At 50.5% G+C, this 25,927-nt stretch overlaps 1 protein-coding gene and 1 long non-coding RNA gene across 4 annotated transcripts in view; one reads left to right on the top strand and one right to left on the bottom strand.

Moving 5' to 3' along the window:
* Window positions 1-23,594, top strand: part of MDFI (MyoD family inhibitor) — a 40,425-nt gene extending 16,831 nt beyond the window's left edge. For both annotated transcript variants that reach the window (XM_024110339.3, XM_024110338.3), the window contains exons 3-5: window positions 8,876-9,094; window positions 20,209-20,478; window positions 21,695-23,594. In XM_024110339.3, the coding sequence (XP_023966107.1) occupies window positions 8,876-9,094; window positions 20,209-20,478; window positions 21,695-21,951 (746 nt within the window). In that variant the 3' untranslated portion in view covers window positions 21,952-23,594. The remainder of the gene's footprint in view (window positions 1-8,875; window positions 9,095-20,208; window positions 20,479-21,694) is intronic.
* On the bottom strand, window positions 14,071-19,086 carry LOC122173611 (uncharacterized). Of its 2 annotated transcripts, none has more exons than XR_006174206.2 (3): window positions 18,857-19,086; window positions 16,852-17,078; window positions 14,071-16,374 (listed from the first exon to the last, which is right to left on the bottom strand). It is a non-coding gene; the product is annotated as an uncharacterized LOC122173611 (long non-coding RNA). The 2 variants fall into 2 exon arrangements; XR_010600406.1 differs by lacking the exon at window positions 18,857-19,086 and adding an exon at window positions 17,535-17,639.
* Window positions 23,595-25,927: the final 2,333 nt, after the last annotated feature.

Here is a 25,927-nt window from a genome sequence, read left to right as displayed (position 1 = left end):
TTTTATATAGTTTCTTGTACCGCCCTCATCACCAAAGCCTGAGCGCATTCCAGTAACATATAAACAGACATAACTAGCCTTTGACACATCAGGAAGTTATTCCTGAATTGTCCACTAGGCGATTTCTTGCCCCTTCCTCTGTAGAAGGTGGTACCGCTAGCCATTAGAGATGGGACATTGGTCTAGCTCCACCGCAGCTCTGGTCTAGTACGGTCGTTCCTATGTTGTATTTAAGACATGCTTGGGACAACTAAGTATTTAGCGATGGGAAGACCGCTAAAGGTTCATCTAAGTACCACAAGTTTGAGTACTCCAGGATTATGTATATGTAGACCATTCCTGACAAACACCTGTCAGGGATGGTCTGGGTATACTTGTTCCTGCCTCAGAGTGAGGGGATGGATTAGATGACCTCTTGAGGTATCTTCTAGCTTATACATTTCTGCGATTCCTCTGACCCTTAGCCAAACCTCTTAGAGCTTTTCAATTGGGATGTTGGCACAAGAGTCTTTCTTGGATACTTCCTCTATTGTGGTCCACAAGAACAAAAGAAAACGAAGAGGAAACTAAGAAAGTGTGCCAGTCATCCTCGTGATCCTTTACTTGTATTAAATCTGAGGTCATTCTAACTTCCCTCTGAAGTCAGAGTAAGGGTTAACCTGGGTTAGCTGAACTTGTGCTGACTACAGCTTGTTCCTTGTTTACACTTGAAGCTAAACTGAGTTCCATCCTGGTTCAGCTAAACTGATTACTGACCACCAATTGCTGGCAGGGTGCAATTTCCAGTTGTTTGCAAAAGAGTTTTATGATATGTTGACTAGATCATGATAGCTAAACATAATCTAACTACCCCACACACACACCCTACACACCTTTTTATCCTACTCAAGACCAGGCCCAAAGGTTGGCCCATAAGTTTCATAGCTCCAGTGGGAATGTAGTACCACAGTAAATCCACAATAAATCCATCCAATGAATGGAATGCCCTTCTACTTGTAACAGGTGTCATTTTTGCACACTTTATATTGAATGAATGGTACAAGGTGCCCAATGAAATAGGTGAAGATACATGGCTGACACATTACTCAGTGTCACTAAATCTTCCTGCAAATCTTGCAATATTTGGCATGGGTTTGTTCTTAAAGTCTCAGCTTCTGGAATCTAATGATGTCATGAACATTTCAGCTTTCCTTTTTTCTTAAGTAAGTTTCTAGTCCTTGTGGTTGAAGGGAAAAATCCTGAATATGGGATCCAAGTGCATCCTACAGGCTCAGAAACCAGAAGGCAAATGAAAAGAACATTTTTTTTTTAATAATCTCACATTCTTTAAGCCAATCTCATGATTGATTGAGGCCTGACTCATGACTTTTGAATGCTTATTGCATCCTATTGTCTCTGTGCTTATAAACAAAAATGTTTTCCTATGCCCAGTTGGCATTCATTTTTCCCCCTCCAACATATTTTAAAAATATTATGCAGAAGTTATGTTGTTTGCATCGTTAATGATGCACCACAGCTCCATTTTGTTGTCTAAGCAGGACTCAGGCATGTACTTGTAAAAGGGAAGGGGAAATCTATTAAACTGCATGAAACCAATTGCCAGCGTGCTATCCTCGTTAAGCGATGGATTCTCTGGTCTTGGGCCCGATTGAGGCGCAGACTGTATCAGCGTTCGTATAAAAGTGTAATTGGGGAAGATGCAGAAATGGCATTTTAGTCAGCAGAGTAACCTGGTGATTAGAGCAAGGGGCTGAACCTCAGGACTCTTACCTCAGGACTCTTGAGTGCTGTGCTCTGCCTCAGTTTCCCCACTTGTAAAATGAGGATAATAGTTATCCTATTGGGTGCTGAGGCTTGAATGAAAGGTGATCTCAAGATGCCCCATGTGGTAAAGGGAGGCTGGTGGGATGCAGCCGCTATATGGCATATACGTATCAGTATGTAACTAGGAAATGAGAAAGGTTAGGATCAGGCAATCCCCAATCCCAAAATGTCTGACGTTTTGTTAGCACTTAATGCATCAACCCCCAGTTGCTAGCATCTAGTCAGTGTCTGCTCACAGCTGTTTGCCGGGGGTCAGGGATGACTCTGGATTCTGCCGCGGGGGCTCAGCAGCTTCCCAGGGAGATCACTCGGAACCCCAGAAGATTTCAGGGCAGCCTAAGTCTGGTGGCTGCCTCTAGTGCCGTGAGCAGCTCTCTCCCTGGAGGTCAATGGAATGTCAGGCTTTGCATGAGAGGAAAACAACCGATTCCTGACCAGGGGGTGTTGGGTGAAGGATAACATGGCTCTGTCGCTGACCTGCTGAGTGATCTTGGGCAAGTTCCTCTCTGTGCCTCAGTTTCCCTTCCCAGCCTTTGTCTGTTGTGTCAGGGTGGGATTTTTAAAGACATTAAGGTTCCTAACTCCCATTGATTTCAGTGGGAGTTCAGTGCCTAAATACTTTCAGAAAATCTGGCCCGAAGCCCTTTGGGGCAGGGATGGTCTCTCACCATGTGTACGTTCAGCACTCAGCACACTGGGGCCCTGAGGTGCTGCCAATAATAGAAATAATTACAAAAGTGGAGAGGTAAACCTGCCTGGATTTCAGGGGTAGTTGAGGGTTGCTCAACACCTTGCAGTATCCGTCTCCCCAGGTGTGTTGTGCAAAGGATTATCGAGCAGATCAGTGTCCCCAGGGCTGAGCAAGGATAGGTGGAAGTCACTGGCTCACAAACACTGTGTGGGACAGCAAGTGCTGCAAACATGTCTTTAGCTCCTTGTCTTCTTAGAGCATCTGATCCAGACAGACCTCCGCTGGGCACCAAACCCATAGCTTTGCAGATCATACTCTATTGGGCCCCTTGTTATGCCAAGTATCTCTTTCAGTGATGCAATTACACTCTTCAGAGCAAGAAGTATGAGAGTTCTATTTAGCGTTATACCTGATGTCACTGAAATAATATCTAACACTTGGCTACTTCCTCCCAGAAGGCGTATAACTCCTGGGGTACCTTGCCAAGGGATGATTAGGAGCCAGGACTCCTGGGTTCTACACCCATCTCTGCTGATGGTTCGCCATGCAAATGTAAGGAGGTTACGTCATCAATCTGTGCCCACCTGTAAAATGAGGATAATAATTACCTGCCCGTCTGTTTCACAAGGCTTGTTTCTAAAGCACTTTGAGATCCTGAGATGAAAGCTACTGTATGAGTGTAGGGTGTTTCGTTAATAGTATTGTTTTCCCCTGGGCCTGACTGGGTCTGGAAAGCTCCCAGCAGGGAAGAAGATGCATCAAAGCAGGGGTTGATCTGCCTTTTTACAGGGTCCCTCGAGCCTGTTTGAAGCATGAGCATGTCTGGGCAGTCTCCCTGACACCACCACAAGGAAATCTGTCTGAGCTCAAGCCAGCAAAGGTGCCCACGCCCATGGGGCACTGAGCTGTTAACAATGAGACACACGTGTTGACTCCACAACATGCCAATCGCAGAACCACAGAGAGTAGGAGCAACTCCTGTCACTGGGTCTTAGTGCCAGGAGAGGTGCTGGGGCTGCTTCGGCAGCTCACGTGCTCTGCAGAACGCTTGTGAAGCGCATCGCGGCGGCTCTCACATGTGGGCACGCGGCTGAAGAGATGCCAGGGAGTGAGTCAGTGTGTCTCACACAGGGGAGAACCAACTTGTCCAAATTCTCTCCTGCTTTATATTTCTGCCCCGTTTGTTCCAGTGGAAATGAATCTAATTGCCAATTTCCTCCCTCCATCTCTCTGTTTGTATAGGAGACCTTGCGTTCGGTGTAATTAACCACGTATGAACAGCGTGCAGCCCAGCCAGCTATCTGTTTGTCTATCAGTATTACTTGTATTGCATTAGTGTCGACAGCCTCCATTGTACTGGGCACTGCAGACATATCATGAGAGACCCTCCCTGCCTCAAAGAGCTTATATTCTAAACGGACAAAAGGGGCGTTACAATCCCAGTTTTATATTTGAGGCACAGTGACTTGCCGTGTTACAAAGCTGGGGATTGAAACCAGATCTCCCAAGTCCTTGTTCGTGGTCTTAACCACAAAGCCATCCTTTCTCTCATCTTCTGGTAGCCCACCACCAGTAGGTGGTAGCCCCCAATTATCTGGAAGTCTAATTTTTCAGATGTTGGGTCCCATCCTTTAGTCACTTGCATTGGGGTAAACCAGGAATGACTTTACTGAAGTCGGTGAAGTTACAGGGGGGGAAACCTGTGTATGTGACCATCAAGCCCTTGATAATATATTACATTGTAGGCTTTTCTGAGTAGGCAATCATGTCTTTTCTAATTATTGAAGTGTTATGTCTATTTAGGGCGCCCTATCAAAGTGTGTGAATAATTATCTCTGGGCCAGATCCAGCTGGCCGATAACACTAATGTATGACAGTGTAATTCCATTCATATCCGTTCTGGGTTTACACAAATGCAGTGGAGAACCTTATGATCAGATGACCTGAAAGGTAACCTCAGGATCACGTGTGACAAAGGGCTTGAACCAAAGCTCACTCAAGTCAATGGAATTTTTGCCATTGGCTTTAGATCAGGCCTATAGGGGCAAACTTTGGATGTCCTACTCAGGCCAAACTTCCATGATTGAGCATGATTGCGACCAGACAAATGGCTGCAGCATTTATCTCTGTGTGGCCACTACTCTATTTACACCCAGGCATGCACCTCTTTCTCCCATGGCTTGGGTTTTCAAGGAAGCATTAGAACATTTCCTCCCCTTTGCCCTGCTTTGAGGGGTTCACATACTTCTATTTCCTGCCCTGGCTCACTCTGAGTGTTGGACTCAAATTCTCAACACAAACCTTTCCTGAAGCTGCTGAATTTCTCCTGGTTTCACATTAAAACCAGGCAAAATCACATGCCTGTGGGAAAGTCCTGTAGAATGGAAGAGGGCTGAAACCAACAGGGTTCTACAGAAATTACTCTAACAGTCTCAAAGATTTCATAGCGAAGGAAGGTGGGGGAGAATTCTCTGCTGGATTCTACAGGATAGTTTGAAAAACCCCTAGAAAGATCACTGTTTTCTATTAAATTCTATCGGACTGTCCCATAAGGGGATTTCATCTTGATGTTCGTGTGAAACCATAAACCAGTCCAGATTTGCTGGTACGTAGAAAACAGCTGGGAAGCAAAGTCTCTGGCACGCACACTCCACCACCAAGCGTTGGAGGTGCTAGTTAAATTCTGGGGCTTACATTCCTCTGAACTTAAAAGTAGGGCTTAGCTAGGCTGAAAGGCTCAAGGATCTTCAGCTGTATTTTTCAGCCAGATGAGCATCACGCATGTGTTTGCCTTTCCTACCAAAAGCTCACGTGCCTCTGTTGACTGTCTATCTAGGTGCTTATATTGCCCCCATCCGTCTCCGAGCACCTCACCATCCTGAATGGATTTTATCCACTCAACAGCCCTGTGAGGTGGGGAAGGGCTATCCCCATTCTACCAATGGGGAGCTGAGTTAACCATGCAGGAAGACTGTAGCAGATTTGACTGGGAGTTAAATCGAGGTCTTTCAAGCACCGAGCTCATGCCCTATCCACTGGGCAATCTTCGCCACTCTCTTTGTTGGATAGCTTTGTGTGTACGAGGTCGCTCTCTTCCCCGTCTTTTTTCTCCATCAGCCTCTCGGAATCTGCTCTAGAGTCCTCTAGAGTCCGTGCAAAGAGTCCCACTGACCCCAGCAGTCTTTGGATCAGGCCCTCCTCCCTCATGTCATTATGGCCACTATAATTATATGTGTGAGGTCTGCCTCCCTTCCTCCCCGTCTGCCTCCTGCCCTGTCTGCCTGCATGAAGGATCTCTTGTTATCTTGAGTATAATGAGGGGTCCAAGGCCTGCCGCTCTCTCCCCGCCCTCTGCCCCTGCCCGGCTGTGTGTAGGACCTCTTGCTATAGTCAGTGTAATTATGGGTGCTTGGTCTAGCTTTATCCTCCTAAGGTATAATTTAGCTTTATATAAAGTGTGGTTCCGCCCCGATGCTGCTGCACCTCCAGCCCCTGTTGTGTAAACGGTTGCTATTCTGAGAGATAAGGGAGCATGGGGGAGGGTCGGAGGTGGATAGGCCAACTGGGAGACCAGTGGAAGAAAGTGAGGGGGACTCAGCAGAAAGGCACCATCTCTTCACGTTCGCAGGGTCTCCAGCAGCCTTGTCTGCACGAGAGGAATGACCCGTGTCTAACATCATGCGATCTCTCTAACATGCCCTGCATACAGACCTCAAAGCCGTCTCGGGTGCTACAAGCCGTGCCTGACTGCTGTAGGGTTCCCGCCCACCCCCAGGGCTAACCAGGACTGAGGCTGAACGGTGTCCGCTCCACCGTGTTTTGGCCCGTGCGGTTGGAAATCCATGTCGCGTCACAACAGCAGAGCCGAATGAAGTCCTCGTCGGGCTGTCCCACAGTGCCGCTCTGGCCATCAAGCTAACCCACCAGTCGCTCATGTGCTTCATTCACAATGGGCCCCAGACAGGTGGTAAGGATGAGGCTGCACAGGGCCTGGATTTGAGGGGGGGTCCGTCTGTCAACTCCATTGCATACCTACCGACACCCCTGCCTGATCTTGTTCCCCCATCTGGACAGAGGGACTTGGAGGCCTGCCTCATTAAGGCTACACCTTCCACCAAGTGCTGAGGGCTGCATGTCTGGTTTGTCCATCTCCTGTGGGCCAGCCCCTTTGACAGAGACCTGCCAGACAAAAGCCAAGCCAAGGGAACCTCAGGAGCCTGGCAATCCAGAGGATTCTGGCTGAAGCTGGGATATGTGACAACCAGCTGCTCAGTCTGTGTGGGTGCGAAGGAGCTGTACCTTTCCAGCAGGCTTCGGGAGCAGGTGGCGTGTGCCTGATGGCCTCCTCCTCTTTCTCACTGGTCTCGCTGTGCTACCGTTCAGTTGCGGTAACCGCTCTCCCACGTTTCTCATGCAGCAGCGTCTTGTGGGTGCCAGCTGGGACTGCGGCAGCATGAGCTGCCTATCACTCAGTGCCCTTTTCTTCCCATCTGGGATCGCCCTGGTGAGATCCTCCTCAGAGCAGTGCCCTTCTAATGCCCACTACGTTCCTGGGCCCTTCTTCACGGAAGTGCCCAAAGCCCATGCCGGCAAAGACTCCCACAGCATGGGACTTTTTATTCACCCTGTGATAGGATGCTGCTGTGAGAAAGCAGTGGAGTCTGCTGGAGTCCCAGTGAGCTTCCACACAGCAGTGTCCTATCCCAGCTGGATAGAACCCCTGGCAGTGTGAGCTTCCCCACAGCAGTGCCCTGAGGGTTGCTAACTGGAGCTCTTGTAGCATGGGCTTGCTCCCAGCAGTGCCCAGGCAGGACTCCAGTAGGGTCTGAGTGAAAATTTCAAATATTTTTTTTTACAAATGATCATGGGAAAAATACCCATGTTTCCAATTTCATACCAGGCCGCTATTGGTATGACTACCCTGTCCACGGCAGGGAGCCTCCTAGCCCAGGTCGACAGATTCGGGCTCATGCTACCACACTAACAATAGCTGGGTAGGTGTCGCCTTTTGGGCTGGAGCTTGGGCTCTGGAGCCTGGGGCGGGAAATAGGCTTCAGGGCCGGAGCCATAATGTCCAAGTGCTGTCTATGTGGGTACTTCCAGAGCGCTCGGGTGAGCTCTGCAAGGCCAAGGCTGGGAGCTCGCTGCCACGGGCAGCATATGGGACAGAGAGGTTTTGCTTTTCACAGGGTAACCAAACGGAACTCAGACCTTGTGACCATTTCGAATTGCTGCGCGTCTTCCAGGAACAAACTGACCGTCACGTGCACACGGCATTTTAACATTAGAAAATAAGCAGGGGTTGGATTTAAACAAAATCAAATGATGCACCAGCCTGTTTCTGAGTAAAACACCTGAGAAATGTTGTATGATTTTAAAATTTGAATTGTGAAAAACTGGTGGGATTTTCAAAATGATGTTTATTGAAGTCTTTTAAGTCATGATTTGAGGACTTCAGTATCTCAATTAGAGGTGAGGGGTCTATTCCAGGAGTGGGCGGGTGAGGTTCTGTGGCCTGCAATGTGCAGCAGGTCAGTCTAGATGATCATGATGGTCCCTACTGGCCTTAAAGTCTAAGTGTCTTATTTAATGGTTTGTCCAGCAGTAGCGCCTAAGGGCCCCAGTCACAGACCAGGAGCCCATTGTTCTAGGCACTGTACAAACACAGAACACGATAGTCCCTGCCCCCAGAGAATTCACAAGTACTCAGCACTGGCCTGACTCTGTCCCAGCAAAGTCAAGGGGACTTTTACCATTAACTGCATCAGGGCCGCCCACATGATTCAGGGGGCCCGGGGCAAAGCAATTTCGGGGGCCCCTTCCATAAAAAAAGTTTCAATACTATAGAATAGTGTATTCTCGTGGGGGCCCCTGTGGGGCCCGGGGCAAATTGCCCCACTTGCCCCCCCACCTCTGGGCGGCTCTGAACTGCATGAGGAGCAGAGTCGGACCGTGCTGAGCGCTTCTGAAAATGCCATCCAAAATGGCCAGATCCTCAACTGGTGTATATCGATGTAGCTCCCTTGGCGTCAATGCTAGCTGAGGATCTGGCCCTAGGCTTCTTAACTTTCTTGTGAATAGTGTGCCCAGGCTCGAATCTGGGAAGCCTGCTGCCTTTGCACTGTTTAAGGGTTGTGAAGATGGAACGAATGATGGAAGAGGTGTCTCACTGTTTCCTGGTACTCCCCACTCAGTCTGTCTGATGCCATCTGTTGTCTCTGGTCTTATATTGCAATTGTAAGCTCCTTGGGGCAGGGACTGTCTATGTTCTGTCTTTGTACCGCATCTAGCAAGGTAGGAGCCTGGTCCATGGTATGCTAGCACATATAATAATAATTAGAACCTTACTGTCTTTCTCAGATCAGGAGGAGATCTCGTGCACTTCCTCCACGCAGAATCCAGCGGTAGCACCGTCTGCTCTGTGCCACATCCCAGCCCCTCACCCTCAGGCCCCAGCAACAGAGGAGAAGGAGAAACTGCCAGATGACGACAAGTCCCTGAACTTCCTGGCAAATGGAACAGCACCACCCAAAAGTGAGGCCACGTCAGAATTCATGGTCACTCCCGAAGCTGTGACACGTAAGTCTCTGGTATCAGGGGGTAGCCGTGTTAGTCTGTATCTACAAAAACAACAAGGAGTCTGGTGGCACCTTAAAGACTAACAGATTTATTTGGGCATAAGCTTTCATGGGTAAAAACCTCACTTCTTTGGATGCATAGAGTGAAAGTTACAGATGCATAAGGCATTATATACTGACACATGGAGAGCAGGGAGTTACTTCGCAAGTGGAGAACCAGTGTTGACAGGGCCAATTCAATCAGGGTGGATGTAGTCCACTCCCAATAATAGATGAGGAGGTGTCAATTCCAGGAGAGGAAAAGCTGCTTCTGTAATGAGCCAGCCACTCCCAGTCCCTGTTCAAGCCCAGATTAATGGTGTTAAATTTGCAAATGAATTTTAGTTCTGGTGTTTCTCTTTGAAGTCTGTTAGTCACTATCATTGAACAAAAAAAATTCAGAAACTTCAGGTGTCAATTCCTCTCCTGGAATTGACACCGCCTCATCTAGTATTGGGAGTGGACTACATCCACCCTGATTGAATTGGCCCTGTCAACACTGGTTCTCCACTTGCGAAGTAACTCCCTGCTCTCCATGTGTCAGTATATAATGCCTTATGCATCTGTAACTTTCACTCTATACATCCGAAGAAGTGAGGTTTTTACCCACGAAAGCTTATGCCAAATAAATTTGTTAGTCTTTAAGGTGCCACCAGACTCCTTGTTGTTTACATAAGTCTCTGCTTCTTTTCCTTGGGTTCTGCTGGGGCGGGGGCAGCATTGGGGGTTTGGCTCCTTGAAATCACGATGGTACCTCTCCCCTCACTCATGGGTTCAAAGAAACCCATAAACTATTTGGGACTGGGACTGTCTTTTCATTTTTGGTATGTACAGCACCTAGCACAATAGGCCTAGTCCCAGGTTGGGGCTTGTAGGAAATACCGTAATACATACAAAAATAATGTCAGAGGCTCCTAGCAAGAGTGAGCACTATCCCTGTTCTTCCATTATCCTCCCACTCCCAAATAAAAGCAGGGAGCTGTATTTTTATCCCCCACACTAGGATGTGGCGCTAGTCCGGGTGGCGAAAGTAGGAGTAGCATCCAGTGAGGGGGTAATTGCTGCTGCTGTTGTCTGTAGTGTTAACCTTACCTGCCAAAGTTATACACAGGGACATGTGGGAAGAAAAATGAGGGACACACCTTCTAACTCCTATGAAATGCACCAGACGGGGAGAGCCCCCCCAGAGGGACAGAAGGGGGAAATGGGAGGGTTTTCGCTAACGTTACAGACAGTCCCTCCTACACCGGCATGTAGGCAAGTTAAGTAACTAGGGGTTGAAGAAGTGGCAGGACCAACCTGCAGGGATTGTGGGTTTAAGGCTAAAGTGCATCTCTCTGACTGCCCCAAACACAGCTAAGGGCACAGTAGGGCTGAGGATCTGCAGTTCCCACATGAGAGACGGGTCGTGTCCTTTGAGAGAGATCTGATAGCAGCAGCTCTGCAGAGGCACAAGACAAGGGGGGCTCATGCATTGGGGGTACAGCTCCGCCGGGGTGGCAGTGATGAAAGCTGTGGCATAGGCAGGTCGAGAGCGTTTTTAGCACTGTGCTGTCGAAATCCTGCTCTGTGAAGGGTCAGATGACACAGTGGGAAGATCGCCAGAGTTCTGTCTGTCTGTGGCTATGCTATCGATCTGCAATCGGAGGGTCACTGCCGCTCAGGCAGGCGTAGCCACGCTAGCTTTAATCGAGCGAGCGCAGCTGCGAATCGCCATGATGGCATAGCCATCGGTGTGTGCTGTACAGGCCCACCCAGTCCCCCTGGGTGTGTACTTGCAATGCTAACCTGTGCTGAAGCTGTGTTGCTGGGGCTTCTGTGCTGTTTTTAGCTTTGCCCGTTAATTAGGTGAAGCTGCAATCATGCTTTGGAGCACAGCGTAGGCATAGCCTCTATCCATGCGCCCACTTTTGCTGGGACAGCGCCACCATTGCATTATGGGTCCCATTTTTGCCAGTGCAGACAACCAGCTCTATCCCCTGTCCCCTGAAAACACCAGCTGAGGATTTACAGCAGAGCTGGATCCAGGGGCAAGCTACCCCCACTGTGCCTCGAGCTGAAGGTGAGGGAAGGTGGTTTAGCAGGTTTGGGAGAAAGCAGGCCAGTCCCTTGCTGAATCATTAGATCTGTTCTCTCCCTGCCCTCGGACTGCATCCCTGAGCCTGGATTAAAGTGTCTTGCCCTCAGTCTGCCCCGTAGGCACACAACAGTAAATCCCCTTTCGTTGGATAGTTCAGTAGAGTCTTTACTTTTCCAGGGACATGAAATGGATTGAGGCTTCCCATTGGAAAGCGGGACGGTGGGGGCTGAGGCTCTCAGTGAGGTTGACAAATTGCCGGTGGTGCAGACTAGCGGGTAGGACGGAGGGCAGCCAGGGAAAGGATAGCGAAGTAGGGTTGATCCTGATGGATTGACAGGATGAGAGTACGTGGAGTGAAGAGATTACGTGCTTCCTGTACTGTAACTTGGAAACCTTGCAGGCATCTGACCTTCTGCACCTCTCAGTCACTCTGCTGTACCCTGCCTGGAGAGCAAGCTCTCAGCCCTCCTCTCTTTGCCACGGATTGGCTCACGCATGCTGCCTCTGCATCAGCCCCAGTGCAGTCCGCCCTAGGTGGCTTACCTGGAAAGAGAGCAAGCTCCCTCTGGAGTGGATGAACAACACTAGGGCAGTTGACAGGTACGCAGGCTGTGGGGGGCGGGGGAGGGGAGAAATCCAGCCTCATGCTTCAGGGTATCATCAGATTGCAACAGGAGTCAGGAAGAATTTCCCCCACTGAATATAGCATTGGTTAACTGCATTGTGATGAAGTTAAATCTTTCCTCTGAATCTCCAGGCATGCAGCTGGAAGGATGATATTGGACTGGACGGAACAATGATCTTAGGTACTTATCTGGCCCCCATACCATAATATCTGAGCCCCTCATAATCTTTAACGTATTGATCCTCCCAGCACCCCTGTGAGTATGGGAGTGCTAGTATCCCCATCGCACAGGTGGGGAATTGAGGCACAAAGACAATTCCTAAGTGAGTTAGGTGCCTAAGACCCATTGACTTTCAATGGGAGTTAGGTGCCTAGCCCACTGAGGTGGCTTTGGAAATCCCATATTAACTGAGTTACCCAAGGTCACACGGAGAATCTGTGGCAGAGCAGGGAATTGACCCCTAGATTAGCACCCAGACTCCTGGCCCATTCTTCTTTTCTGATCTAATCTGATATAATGGGTCAGGGGGGAAACAAGCAACCATGGAACTGGATTTGTTTGTGTAACTTCTCACCTAGCACCAGGAAACCTGAGCTCTAGGAGTGAGGCTACTTATGTGCCTTAACCCTCAATGAAGGGTCATTCAGCTTTGGAACAGGCTGTCGAATCACCATCATTGGAGGTTTTTAAGAATTGGCCAAACCTGTCAGCAACGACGGTCTAGGTTCACTTAGTCCTGCCTCAGTGCAGCGGGCTGGGCTCGATGCCGTCTCGAGGTCCCGCCCAGCCCTGCGTTTCTTTGATGAATTTGTCTCTTTCCAACAGCCACACCAACTCCGTCACTCTCCAGTCATGCCGCTTTATGGGCTAATGATGCCGGAGTGTGTGACAACCAATCAGGGTGGACCTTTGAACAGACACTTCACATTTACCATGTGGGGATTAAATACAGTGAAACCTGTTCTACCAGAAGCTGCCATTAAAAAGTCGTCATTTTCCAGCAGTTACCCCACGCTGCTATCTGAGACACCCGCGTAATTCACTGTGCTTCGAATGGGAAGTAACGGTGGTATCTTAGTAAGGTGGGGAATGTTTGTTTTAATGATGACCTTTGCTAATGGCCAATCAAAAATCCCTTATCAGGAAGATGTGGGTCTTTCCCTAATGAAGCAACGATGAACTGCAAATATCTTCAGGCTTTCAAGACCTGGGCCAAATTTCAAAGACCTCAGGTCTGATTTCCGAGTGCTCAGGACCGAGAGTTGGGGCCAGATTTTCCAAACAGTTCAGTTCCCTTTTAGGTACCTAAGTAAATAGCCAAAGTTTTCAGAATTGCCCAGCATCCAATGTGCTGAGTTATTGGGAAAGTCTGGCCATCAATGTCACAATGGGAGCAGCTGGGGGCTGAGTTCCTTTGAAAATCTACTCTGTGATGCAGGGCAAACAGATCTCAGGTGCATCTTGATGTATCCCCCTGTGGATAATACCAGAGGGAGGTGAAATGATGCATTCTGAAGTATAGGAGAGGTTATAGCATTGGGATCCTGTAATTTAATTATCCGAGAGTCAGCACTTATGGGAGAAGGCAGGGAGCTTTGGGAAGGGGGCTTTGGAATTGTGTCCTTGTTCCATGGTCCTGGTATTATCCCAACGTTGTGAGGGACTCAGAAAAATGACCTTCAGCAAAATTGATTGTTGTTCTTAAAACCTGGTCTTAGCAGGAAGAGACACTGCTGTGGTCAGATCCTCAATCCACTCAAAGTTCCTGATGACATGACTAGAGCCGAATCTACATAGTGCTAGGAGCTGCTGAAGGTGCCATCTCTTGTATAGGAATTAAAATCAAGGTCCTGGCCTCTTTAGGCCATTAAATATCCAATGACAATGTCCCCAAAATAGGGGTGATAGTCCTGGTTTCCTGGACCATTTCTAACTGGTTAATTGCATTCTAACTCCGTAAATTCTCCTTGAACTTGCAATTGGATACGAGACCCTCCTGGACTCACTTGTCGTGTAGTGTTGCACTGCGCTGTTAAACAGCTGTTGCATTCCTCCCCAGAGGCGGCTGCATGTCGGAGGTAGACTGTAGCCATTCTTCCATCTCCTTTTGAGTGTTTTGGGATCCTTTGTGTGGAAAACCGCCCTATAGCTGTAAGATATTATTACTAACTCTGAGGGGAAATTCTGGCCTGGCTTCTCTGCTGCTCAGTGCTTGTCTGAATCAGGGAATGATTTTGATTTACAAACAATTTAATCCGAGGAATGCAAAGAAACAGAGAAAGCCAAACCATGTACACCAGGCACTTTTGTAAACCCTGCCATTTTCAAAAACATTTAACGACTGAAGCTGTAGAATATTTGTGGGGAGTGGCTGGCGAGGCATGTCTGAAAATTCCTGACCTGTGCTTCTGACTTTCTCTCTGTGGACTGCATCAGATTCCTGGGCCCAATGGGCCTTTCTTGCATCGGATTGAGCAGGATTTTTGAAGCCTGGCATATTGGAATCATACTGGACCATGCACTGCTAGACTCTGTCTACACCAAATGAAGGCGGGGACCTGGTTCCAACAGGGCAATAGAGACTGTTTCCCCGTAACTGGGTGAAAAAGATTAGTGCATTAGAGGAGGGAGTGTAATCTAGAGGATGCAGTACTTTGCTAGAAATTCGGAAGACGTGGGTTCAATTCCCAGCTCTGCCTTTAACCTGCAGCCAATTCACTTCCCCTCTCTGTGTTTCTGTTTAGACTGTAAGCTCTTCAGGGCAGGAACTGTCTCTTACTTGGGGTATTTACAGCACCTAACACAATGGGGCCTGGATCTTGGCTGGAGGTCTCTCTCTCTGCTACTGTATGATAAATAATAGTTTAGTCCAGCTACAAGTAGGCTAAAAGTTGCAAAAAGATCAGGGGACAATCATTGGTTGTAACTGGATTCCCTGGCTCTGGGCTTGAAAGACTTCTGTTGGCTGCAGTGGGCTTTGGACAGGGTTGAACTGAAGATGGGGCCTTTTAGAGGGGTGGGGCCCAGACAGTTAGGGTCTGGCAAGACTGCACCCTCTCGAACACTAGTCTCATGACAGTTTGGAAACACACCCGCCCACCCCAGGGGCTATTGTATCTTCTTGTCTCTTTGACGACGGGAGAGATGCCATTCTAACAAATCATGCCTGGGGGAAGAGCCGGGAGGCCAGCCTCCGCAGGGAGAGCGTGTTGGGAGAACTGGGGAAATGGTAAGGAGCAGCTGGGAACAAAATTCTTATCAGCTGAGGCCTCACCTTTAATTTTCTGATTCAGGGATTCACCACTATGTAATCTCACTTGTGCCCCTGCGGTTAAGGTCATGTCAGCACAAACCCATGTTCTCAGGGGCGGATTTAAACTCAGCTGTAGAAGTTCACTCGGAGTTTGCGCCAAGGATACAACCCAGTTCAGGGGGCAGCTCTGTTTACCGGTGTATAAATGTATGTCCATGTGTAGCAATTTATTACTATGCTAGCACTGAGAGACAGGGGCCCTATTGTATGTAATAGGCGCTGGACAGACACACAGTATTAGATAGTCCTTGTTCCAAAGAGCTTACAGTCTAAATAGACAAGGCAGAAAGGAAATGGTGTTATCCCTAGTCCCTATACAGATGGGGGTGGAGGGGACAGAGTTAAGGGCCTGGTTATCAGAAGTGCTGAGAATCTACAGCACCAGCAGAAATTCCATCCTTTAAATGACTGGTCTAAGATGACACAGGGAGCCTGCGGCAGAAATGGGTGTTGAATCCAGACAAGACCATCCTTCCCCTCAACACAGAGCTGTTGATCTGGTCTGCCATGATGACACAGTATAAGAAAAAAACAAACCCAAAATACGCAGTTTATGCAATTAGGGCACCTCGATTACATCTTGTACAGATCAATGCTAGTTTAAACATTAAAGAAGGAACTTGCCGAGTGATTAAGCCAAGCTAATGAGGCTGTTTTCAAAAGCAGCCACTGATTTTGAGTGGCCGCTTAGACAGTAAGCGCCTTAGGGCAGGGACCCTGTTTTTGTTCTGTGTTGATACAGCCCTTTGCATAGGGGCATCCTTCTCCGGGACTGGGGCCCAGAGATACTATGATAATAGGTATGATGATATGATAACAGGTAATAATCATCGAAACACCAGTGGGGCCTGTCAGAGGAGCCAAGTGCCTCCTCCCAGTGACGTCAAGAAGAAATGTGTGGAACCAGTCCTTCTGGAACCTGGAACCCTAAACAGCCTCAAAAATGGTTCCTTTTTCTTCCCCTGCAAACGTTTTTTCCCCTAGGCCATTATCTTTGGGGCCATGTGATCTTTGGGGCCTGCTCCCGCTTCCCCCAAGCTCCCCGGGGGGGCAGGATCAGGCCTTCATTGTGACAATGGGAGAGCGTCTAAAGGTTTCCTGCTTTGGAGAATCAGCTGAAAGTTTGGATCCCGCTCCTCTCCGTCGGTGTGTACATTCAGGCTGGGGATCTCTCAAGGACAGGTGCTCGTGTGCTTTCAGGTGTTTCTCCTCCTAGCTGGAAGCTGAAAATGAAAACCACCCAGCACCTCAAAGAGGAAAAGGTTGGGGAATGGGAGTCTGATTTAATCCAAGCTCAGTTTGTTCTTTCTTTCATCTCCTCCTCTTCCTTCCTATCCCCCTCTCACTCCTCCTCTATCTATCCCCCTCCTTCTGGATCACATCGCCCGGTTGTTTTCACCTCAATTTTCAGTCCCGCTTTTCCCAGCATGCTCTGCCATGGAGCTTCTCATACAATCACCCTCCTTTAGGATCCAGTTGCTTAAACTTTCCCCCCGGCCTCGTTCATGCTCTAAAACCAGCCTTAAGCACTAGTGACTGCCTGGGACTGCCCCGCCCCCATTCTGTGTGGGACGAACCTGCTTTGCAAGCCTCGCTACTTCCTTGCCAGCCATTTCCCCATTTCTGCTAGCCGGACGAGCGTAGCGCTCGCAGCCCTGCTGGGATACCCAGGCTGGGAAAACAAGATGCTGTTTTCTTACCTCCATCGATTTTATTTTTGCCTGCGAGCGGCCTGGCATCCTCGCCAACGTGAGACAGAAGCACCTTGTGTTTGGACGTCTTGCTCGATGCAGTCCTGGCCCTTCTCATCCCTGCAGTTCAGGCTCCCTGTCCCACTGACGCCCCGAACAGAATGCGGCTACTGTTCCCCAGCTTGGCTCCAGGTGCCTTTGCCCTCAAGCCTTTCTGCTGAATCATCACTTGTTTACTGACGAGAGAGAGAGAGAGAGAGAGAGAGAGAGAGAGAGAGAGAATTGAAAGTTTGGCACAGACAACGGCAGGCAGAGTTCTATTTATTTGGTTATGTTGCGGGCTGGGGAGATTGATGATTAACCCTTCCTGATCTGGATTCCAAATCCTGTCTGTGGTCGATAACCAGGCCAACTAACCACGCACGGGGGGGGGGGGGGGGAAAGGCAGGATTAAACTATTCTCCAGATTCCCCCACATTGCCTTGTCTGGCCACGGCAAAGTACAGACGAGCATCCCTTTGGCCCCAGCTAGGGAGATTCGCAAGCCTGACTTGTTTCTGCAGAATGCGAGGACAAGAGGGAGTCGCAGATGTTTGTTTTCCTCCCCTTTAATGTCCAGCCAGAGGTTGTGGATCACTTTAATTAAGGGCATTAATTTGTTTGGCGAGAGATCCACAACCCAGCTTTCTTACCGGGCATCGTCTTCTCAAGCTCCCTTCTGACTTTCAGCCCTGGGGGTTGGGGGGGAGGGAGGAGTCCAATGTGAACACACAACTCCTCCCTGAGGTCAGCAGCCCATTTGTGGCCCTCAGACAGCTGACCAGCCTGGGCGGTGTCTGTGCTAGCCTTATTTTGGGAAATCACCCCGTGGGGGCAGCTGTTTTGAGGGTTGTGTAGCGTAGTTCAGTCCAGGGTAGTTTTTATCCAGGGTGTCATTTAGACCCTCTCTGAGCAGGTGGCATCAACGCAGTGGTCGCAGCCCAAGTCCAGCCACGTTACTGCCATCAATGGAGCTGAATCAGTGGTGGTCAGCGCCTCCACTAAAGGACTAACTTCATTATTTGGTAGCAGCAGTAGGCTTTTATCCTTTATACGGACCAGGTTTTCAGAAGAGCTCAGCCTCTTTGGTGTTGAGCTCTCTTACAAACCTGCCTTCTGGGCTCTCTTCTTTCCCGTCACGTTGTCATGAATATCTTATATGACCCCGTCACCATAGCAATTGAATGCATTGCAATCTGGGCTGCGTTTATCCTCACAACCCCCCTCTGAGAGGGGACAGGGCTATCACTGAAGCAGAGACACTAAGGGACTTGCCCAAGGGCACACAGAGCAGGGTGAGAAACCCAGGTATCCTATTTCCCAGGTCAGTGTTCTAACCACTGGGCCATTCTTCCACCATAGGACTCTACTCGCTCATTCCTTTATTTTCCATCCCTTCTCCTTCCTCCTCCTCATGTCCCTCTTGCTCTACTATGTCATCTTCTTCTGCATCTCTCCCTTTCTCCCCCCCACCACCCTTTGTGCCTCCCTTTCCCCCTCCCTGATGCATCAGGCCAGATTAGCGTAGCTAAGCCAATGGAGCTGCACTGAAGACACCAGCTGAGGATCTAGTTTCCAGGAGCCTCCCGTCTCCCTGTTTCATCTGTTTGAGGTTGGGGTGGATTGGGGGCAGAACATGAAGGCTGCCACCGCAGAGGATTGTCTGGTTATGCCAAGAAGGGATAGAGCCTCACAATCTGGAGATGGCCTTTGCTGATAGCCCTCCACAAAGGGTTATAAGGAATAACCATCATGGATTCGTCAAGTACAAATAATGCCAAACCAAGCTAATTTCCTCCTTTGATAGGGTTATGGGCCTAGTGGATGGGGGGAAGCAGTAGGTGTGATCTACCTTGATTTTAGAAAGACTTTTGCCACAGTCTCGCATGACATTTTCATAAGCAAACTAGGGAAATGCAGTCTAGAAGAAATTACTATAAGGTGGGTGCACAACTGGTTGAAAGACCATACTCACCGAGTAGTTATCCATGGTTCGCTCTCAAACTGGGAAGGGGTATCTAATGAAGTCTCATGGGGCTCAGTCCTGGGTCTGGTACTATTCAGTATTTTCATCAATGACTTGGATAATGGAGTGAAGAGTATGCTTATAAAATTTACGGACGGCACCGAACTGGAACAGGGTTGCAAGCACTTCGGGGCACAGGATGAGAGTTCAAAATGACCTTGACGGATTGGCGAATTGGTCTGAAATCAACAAGATGAAATTCAATACAGACAAATGCTAAGTTCTTCATTTAGAAAGGAAAAATTCAATGCACAACTACAAAATGGAGTATAATTGGCTAGGGGGTAGTAAGTCTGAAAAGGATCTGGGGGTCATAGTGGATCACAAACTGAATGTGAGTCAACAATGTGATGCATTTGTGAAAAAGGCTAGTACCAGTCTAGGGTTTATTGACAGGAGTGTCGTATGTAAGACACAGGAGGTAATTGTCCTGCTCCATTGGCACTGTTGAGGCCTTAGCTGGAGTATTGTGTCCAATTCTGGGTGCCAAATGTTAGGAAATGTGTGGCTAATTGGGAGAGAGTCCAGAGGAGAGCAACACACATGATCAAAGGTTTAGAAAACCTGAAGAAAGGTTAATAAAACTGGGCACGTTTAGTCTGAAAAAAGAAGACAGGGGAAACCTGATAAGTCTTCCAGTATCTTAAGGGCTGTTACAAAGAGGACGGTGATCAATTGTTCTCCATGTCCATTGAAGGTGGGACAAGAAGTAATGGGCTTACACTCCAGCAAGGGAGATTTAGGTTAGATATTAGGGAAAACCTTCTAACTCTCAGGGTAGTTAAGCTCTGAACCAGGCTCCCAAGGGAGGTTGTGGAATCTCTGTCACTGATGGTTTTTAAGAACAGGTTGGACGAACACCTGTCAGGCATGGTCTAAATTTACTTAGTCCTGCCTAAGCACTGAGGGCCGGACTTGGTGACTTCTCGAGGTCCCTTCCAGCCCTACATTTCTGTGATTCTATGAAAGGCCTTTAAGCCCAGTAGAAATGGCCTCCCCAGATACCTTCCAGGAAGAACAAAAAATGGCTTCAGGGCTCTCCCGTGTCTCCGTTCAAGTAAAATTCTCCCAGATGGCTCCATTGGACCAGGGCTGTTTAATGTTCTCTTTATAAAAATTCCCCCTAGATGGGCAGAGCCTTAAGCAAACATCTTTGCTGGACTTAGCCTTGTCTACACATGGGCTTAACTGCATTTCGACCGGGGAATATGCATTAGAGCCAGGACCGGTCTTTTCTCTGCCATGCGGGATGCTCTTCTGAGTGCAGCTCTCTCTAACACACTGCTGCCTATTGCCCACAGGCCAGCCCCAGGTGCGAACACCCCTGCGGGGTCTCCAGCCATCCAGCCCCATGGACTGCACCCCTCTGCTGCAGAACGGCACTGGGCGTGTCCCGGACCCAGGCGGCACAAACCGAGAGGCCGGGAACGGCGTCCTTGGCTCGCTGCCCAGTTCTCAGAAGCCTCATCGGAAGCTGCAGTCACACTACTCCATCAACAGCCAGGGCAGCAAGAAGAGCAAAGGCAGCTCCAAATCAGCCTCCTCTCAGATCCCTGTGGAGGCGCAGCAAGGTACCGGCTCTCCCTGCCCCCCCACCCAGCTCCCCAAATCCTCCATGTCCACTAATGGGAACAAGAGCTACAATGCTCGAGTGAGAGATGGGAGCGCCCAGGTTGAAAGGGGTGACGACCACAGTTACTGCTTTGCGCCGACTGCCCCTTGCTACCGTTCAAGCCAGGGAGCTGTGTGGATCCTGGTCCGATTCCCCCACATTTTCCCTATTTGCTCTGGGCTGGTCTCCCCCCTCCCTGCCAGGTCCTCTGCCCCACCTCCTCGTGCCTCACGCTGGTCCTGTTAGTTCTGGGATCCCCTGCCCCCTAATCTCATGACCCTTGCATAGTTTTGGATCTCCTTCAATCCCAGTAATGTCCCTCCCAGCCCTCCAGTAATCTCCTTCACTAAGGGAGAACTAAGCCTCACACCTGCCCCATAGATTCCGGGACACACACTTCCCCCTCACACTGGCCTTACATCTGCCCCATAGATTCTAGGACGTGCTCTTCCCCCTCACACTGGCCTTACATCTGCCCCATAGATTCTGGAATGCTCTGTTCCCCCTCACGCTGGCCTCACACTTGCCCCATAGATTCCGGGACGCTCTCTTCCCCCTCACGCTGGCCTTACATCTGCCCCATAGATTCCGGGATGCGCTCTTCCCCATCCCTACATCCTCCCCTCCCACCCCCATTTTAAATGAATCAGCCCATTCTGGTAAAGCGCCGTCTGTTTCTCACTGCTGACCTTTGGCGAGTTCTTTTTGTTTGCCTTCGGGTTGCAGTCTGCCTAGCTTAGGGTTTTATACTGCTGCCCATCACCGTAGTATCTGGGCACCTTCCACACAAAATCGTCAGCAATGGCCAAGATCCAAGAGTTTTCCATAGAGTCTCTAAGCTCCCCGGGCAGCACCGGTTGGCCCTATAGAGCCATTCGCAGGCCCCACCCTGCCTGTGTGTCTGCAGAAGCCAAAGCCCAAATAACCAACCACCCTGAGCCCAGCAGCCCCGGGCTGGTCTCAGATCTCTGCCCTGAGATGGTTTGTGGTGGTCTCTATGGAAGCTGGGATCTAGGGGGTTAAATCTGGAACCCTAAAATGCCTGTTGGGAACATTCCCATCCAAGCCCTGGGATGGTGCTGTGCCAGGCAGCGTCCGTGAATAACAGTATCATTAATTTCTGTCCTCTCCCCCCCACCACACTCCCTCTCTGGCTCTGCCATTCCCCTCCTCAGATTGCTGCGTCCACTGCATCCTCTCCTGCCTCTTCTGCGAGTTCCTGACCCTCTGCAACATTGTGCTGGACTGCGCCACCTGCGGCTCCTGCAGCTCCGAGGACTCCTGCATCTGCTGCTGCTGCTGCGGCTCCGGGGAGTGCGCCGACTGCGACCTCCCCTGCGACATGGACTGCGGCATCGTGGACGCCTGCTGCGAGTCTGCGGACTGCCTGGAGATCTGCATGGAGTGCTGTGGCCTGTGTTTCTCCTCCTGAAGCGGGGCGGGGGCGAGGAACCCAGAGCCAAATCCCTCGCCCAGGCATAAACTCGAGGGGACGGGGGGCGGGGCAGGGGTGCCTTGGATTGGGGATCCCCCCCACCCCGCCACCCATTTGGCTCTTATTTTTCTTGACCTGCCTCGCATCATGTGTTCGGAGGATCCTGCAGGTTTCCTGAGCCTTTGAGAGAGCCACATGGGAGATGGAAAGGGCAGGAGTCCAGAGACCCCAGCAGAGCCGGTAACCTGAGGCTGGAAAGCACCTGGGGATGGGAGTCCCCTCCTTAGAGCCATGGAACAGCGGAAGATTCGTTGGATACCTGCAGGATCCAAACTTTCTTTCTCTACCTCCCCCAGCGCTGTCCGGCTTGGGTAACCCCAAGCGGTTCACGGGGGAATTGAGACAGCAGCGTGGCTGCTTCCTGCCACCTGAGCCGAGAGCAGGAGAGCAAGTCCTACGCAGAGACCCTGAGCTGCCTTGCTGGGCCAAAGATCAGACATGCACCGAGCCACCGGCTGTCTGAGGAATCAGCGAATGGTGCCACCCCACTGGCTGGCTGCTCCAGTGCCCCGCTGGCTGACAGCTGGCATGTTATAGTAGCACGAGTGGCCCTTGGCTGGCAAAGAAAAGTGTGCCAGGTGCACTGGTGCCAGCTGATCGGCAGCTATTGCAGGAGCATCCATGCTGCTAGTTCAAACTACGGCAAGGGCGTGGTGCCCGCTCGCTGGTATTTTAGGCACAGGAGTGCCCGCTAGTTTGCAACTCGAAGGAGTAGGCTGATGTCCCCTGGTCAGCAGTTAGATATCATGAGCCCGCAGGAGGATTGCAGCTGGCCTGCCAGCACCCAGAGTACAAAGACAGGACTTTTTCACAGAGGTCCCACAGGCCCGTCTAACCTCCCGCCCTGTGGACTCAGATGATGGGGCCCAAGACGTGGCACAAAACGCACGCACCGGCCTCATCCTCTCACCCCAGGCAGGAAGCGGTGGCTATGGGCAGCAGGGTGCTGTGAGCTTCAGGGTGCCGGCCGGGGTGGGAGGTTGGAGATTGAACGCCTCGGCCTCCCTTTGCGGTTGGAAGTGGCTTCCCCGCCCCCTTCTCGGTGCTGAGGAAGACAGGCAAGTGCAATAAACCCAGCCGGCTGCTCCCTTGTGACCCCAGCACTTGGGCTATCGCATGCGAGTGTGCGTGCGCACGCATGCATGCGCACACACACACTTGCACAGAGCCTTTTCCTTAACTGCCCCTGTGATGGCTGACAAAGGATGCCCAGAAAAGCCTTCCCCGCAGAGAAGCTGCGTGTCCATGCACAAATTGGTGGAGAGAGGAGATTCCAGACTCTCCCTGTTGCGAAACGCCTTCTCTCCTGGCCTTCTTGTTACAGGGGAAGGACAGAGCTCTCCGGGCCTGACTCGAAGGTGCAAGCCACGCAGCAGTTGGACACTGCGCCTGCTCGGAAGGCCTCCGGAGGGCCAGTGGCTCCAGCTCTCTCTCCCCCTGACCTATACCGGCCTACCCTGCTTGGGCCTTCAACTGCAGGGCAGGGAAGAAATGCGCCCTGCAAAGGCTGGGTGGGGGGTTGTGAGGTTTTGTCTGTTTGATTTGTTACTGTAAATAAAGATCTTCCTGCATTTCTGACCCCCGACGTCTCCTGTGTCATGTGCTCGGCCTGGGGCAGCATCACGGGACCAAGGCTGGAGCCCGGCAAATGTCCCCCAGGACAACTTTGCCCCCCACCATCCTCGGGGCCTTTGACCAGTGGTTCTGTCCCTGCTTAGGACAGGGTCGGGGATTGAGTGGGGCCTGAGTAGCAATCTGGAGTGTGTCCTCCTTGTTCTCTCTTCAGGGACATGAGGGAGGCTGGAAAGAGAAGCCCGCTGGGATTTATCCCTCTGGGTATCATGCTAGGGGTATTAAGGGAGAGCCCCCAGGGCACAGAACTGCTGGTATTTGTCCCCCACTTTGAGACAGGGTACTGGGATGGATGCCTGCTTAGATATCTCCTGGGGTTCCTCCCCATGGTTCAAGTTAGACACTTACATGGGTTGTTCCACTGGATCTGCCTTTGTTAGGGTTAGGAAACTGCCACACAGAAAGGTGAACTGGTTTTACGGAAACCAGGGAATAAGCATCCATTACCCACAACACGGCCCACCCCTGCAGCCTGCTTTGCAGGCTCTGAACCTCTGCCACTTCACCCACCTCTGGGGCTGGAACGCAGCAGCTGCTCTGTGCGACGATGCTGCACGACAGTGTTTTCTGAAGGAGGGGAAGCCACGAACTGCGGCTGCAATTAAAACACCTGCCACGGGAATGTGGGGAGGCAGGAGATAACAGGATTGCCAACCCTGAGCATTCAAAAAGCATGAGCCAGTCCCCCAAAATCATGAGATTAGCTTAAAAATCGTGAGTTTTCAATTATACATTTTGAATTTGTTTTGTTTGCCTTCTGGGGTTTGAGCCTGTTTTCCAGCTTTTCTCTGCCATCACAAGGGCTAGAAAGTTTCTTTTAAAAAAATGCAAGCTGAATTTCTCACAAAATCACAGGACTCCAGGATCTGGAGCTTTAAGGAAAACAGCAAATAGTGCAAGACTTGCAATGAAATTGCAAGAGTTGGCAACACTGACCAGGACACTGGGGTTAAGACCCTGAATTCTTGAGAAAAGGGCAAGGGGATAAAGATCACAAGCATGCTGAAAGACAGCCCCTCCAGCAGCCCCTAATACCTTGGTAGGGACGTTGGATCATTCAGAGGGGAGAGTTCTCCCTACTGAATCCCCCACACCACTCACTGGATATTCCTTGGAGATCTCTGCATATAGCGAAGTCAAAGCCTAAAGGTAGCCTGGTTTCACGTTCATCTCGGGGGGGGAAACACCAGGCCAAATGGGTCAGTTGGCCAGAGTGACACATGCTGGTTTTGCACTCTGGGCTGCTTGCCCTCTGGGGATAAAGTTTCAAGTTAACCAACTTATTTTTAGTGCTGACCTAAGGCAGCACTGAGCCCGAGCCTCGCAAAGTGAAAGGCTACACGTACACCGAGGGCCTGATCCAAAGCCCATTGAAGCCAATGCAAAGCCGCCCCTTGATTTCGGTGGGCTTGGCGGCAGGAACTGCCCCTGAGTCTGGGCAGAACCACTCTGCAAGCCTATGGAGCTAACCCCCAGGCTCGGCCTGGACCCTGATCCAATCCCGTCTCCGGTGTAGCAGACAGAGGCTGGGTACAGTCTGTGGTGAGCTAGAGAGCCCTCCACAGTACAGCACCGGGGTAGAACCGAGACGGGGAAAGGTGGGAATGGAATCTAAGAGGCAGGCAGTTCTTGCTCCTAGATAGGGTGACCAGACGTCCTGTTTTTAAAGGGAAGTGCCGTTTTGGGGGACTTTTTCTTATATAGGTGTCTATTACCCCCCCAACCCCAGTCCCGTTTTTTCACGGTTGCTATCTGGTCACCCTACTCCTGGAGAGCCTCCTCCAAAGTCCATTGACGTAAATGGGAGCCTGTCCACTGGGCCCTGGATCCTTGGCAAGAGGGGCCAGGACAAGGCCTTTCCCAGCTCCCCAATCCCCGGCCTCACTTGTGGTGCTAATTAGTGACTGCTGGCAGCTCCCGCGCTCTCCCCTCAGCCGGCCGGCGTGCCAGCTGTGGTAACCAACTCTGCCAGAGACGCTAATGGGGAACAGATTTCCCCAGCGGAACCGGGGCCTGCTGTCAGAAGCACAGTGCAGGCTTTTGTCTGACGGACGGATGAGAGGGGAGTGGGAAAAAGCACATACCAGGCTCTCTCCCGCCCCACACTCATCCCCACCCTCCTGTGCCTCTCCTGAGCTGTGCACATCTGCATCGCGTGCTTCACGCCACTGTATGCAGAGAGAGGCATTTACGCTCTGGCCAGCCCTGAGGTGGTGTAAGTTGTCTGCTCTCAGATGGGAGCTTAGCCTGACCGCCCTTGTGTCCAGACTGATTCTTCCTG

This window comes from Chrysemys picta, chromosome 4 (genome assembly GCF_011386835.1).
Source record: "Chrysemys picta bellii isolate R12L10 chromosome 4, ASM1138683v2, whole genome shotgun sequence".
Classification (NCBI taxonomy): domain Eukaryota; kingdom Metazoa; phylum Chordata; order Testudines; family Emydidae; genus Chrysemys; species Chrysemys picta.
The sequence above is the reverse complement of the archived record's forward strand: the minus strand, read 5'-3'. Positions and strand labels throughout refer to the sequence as shown.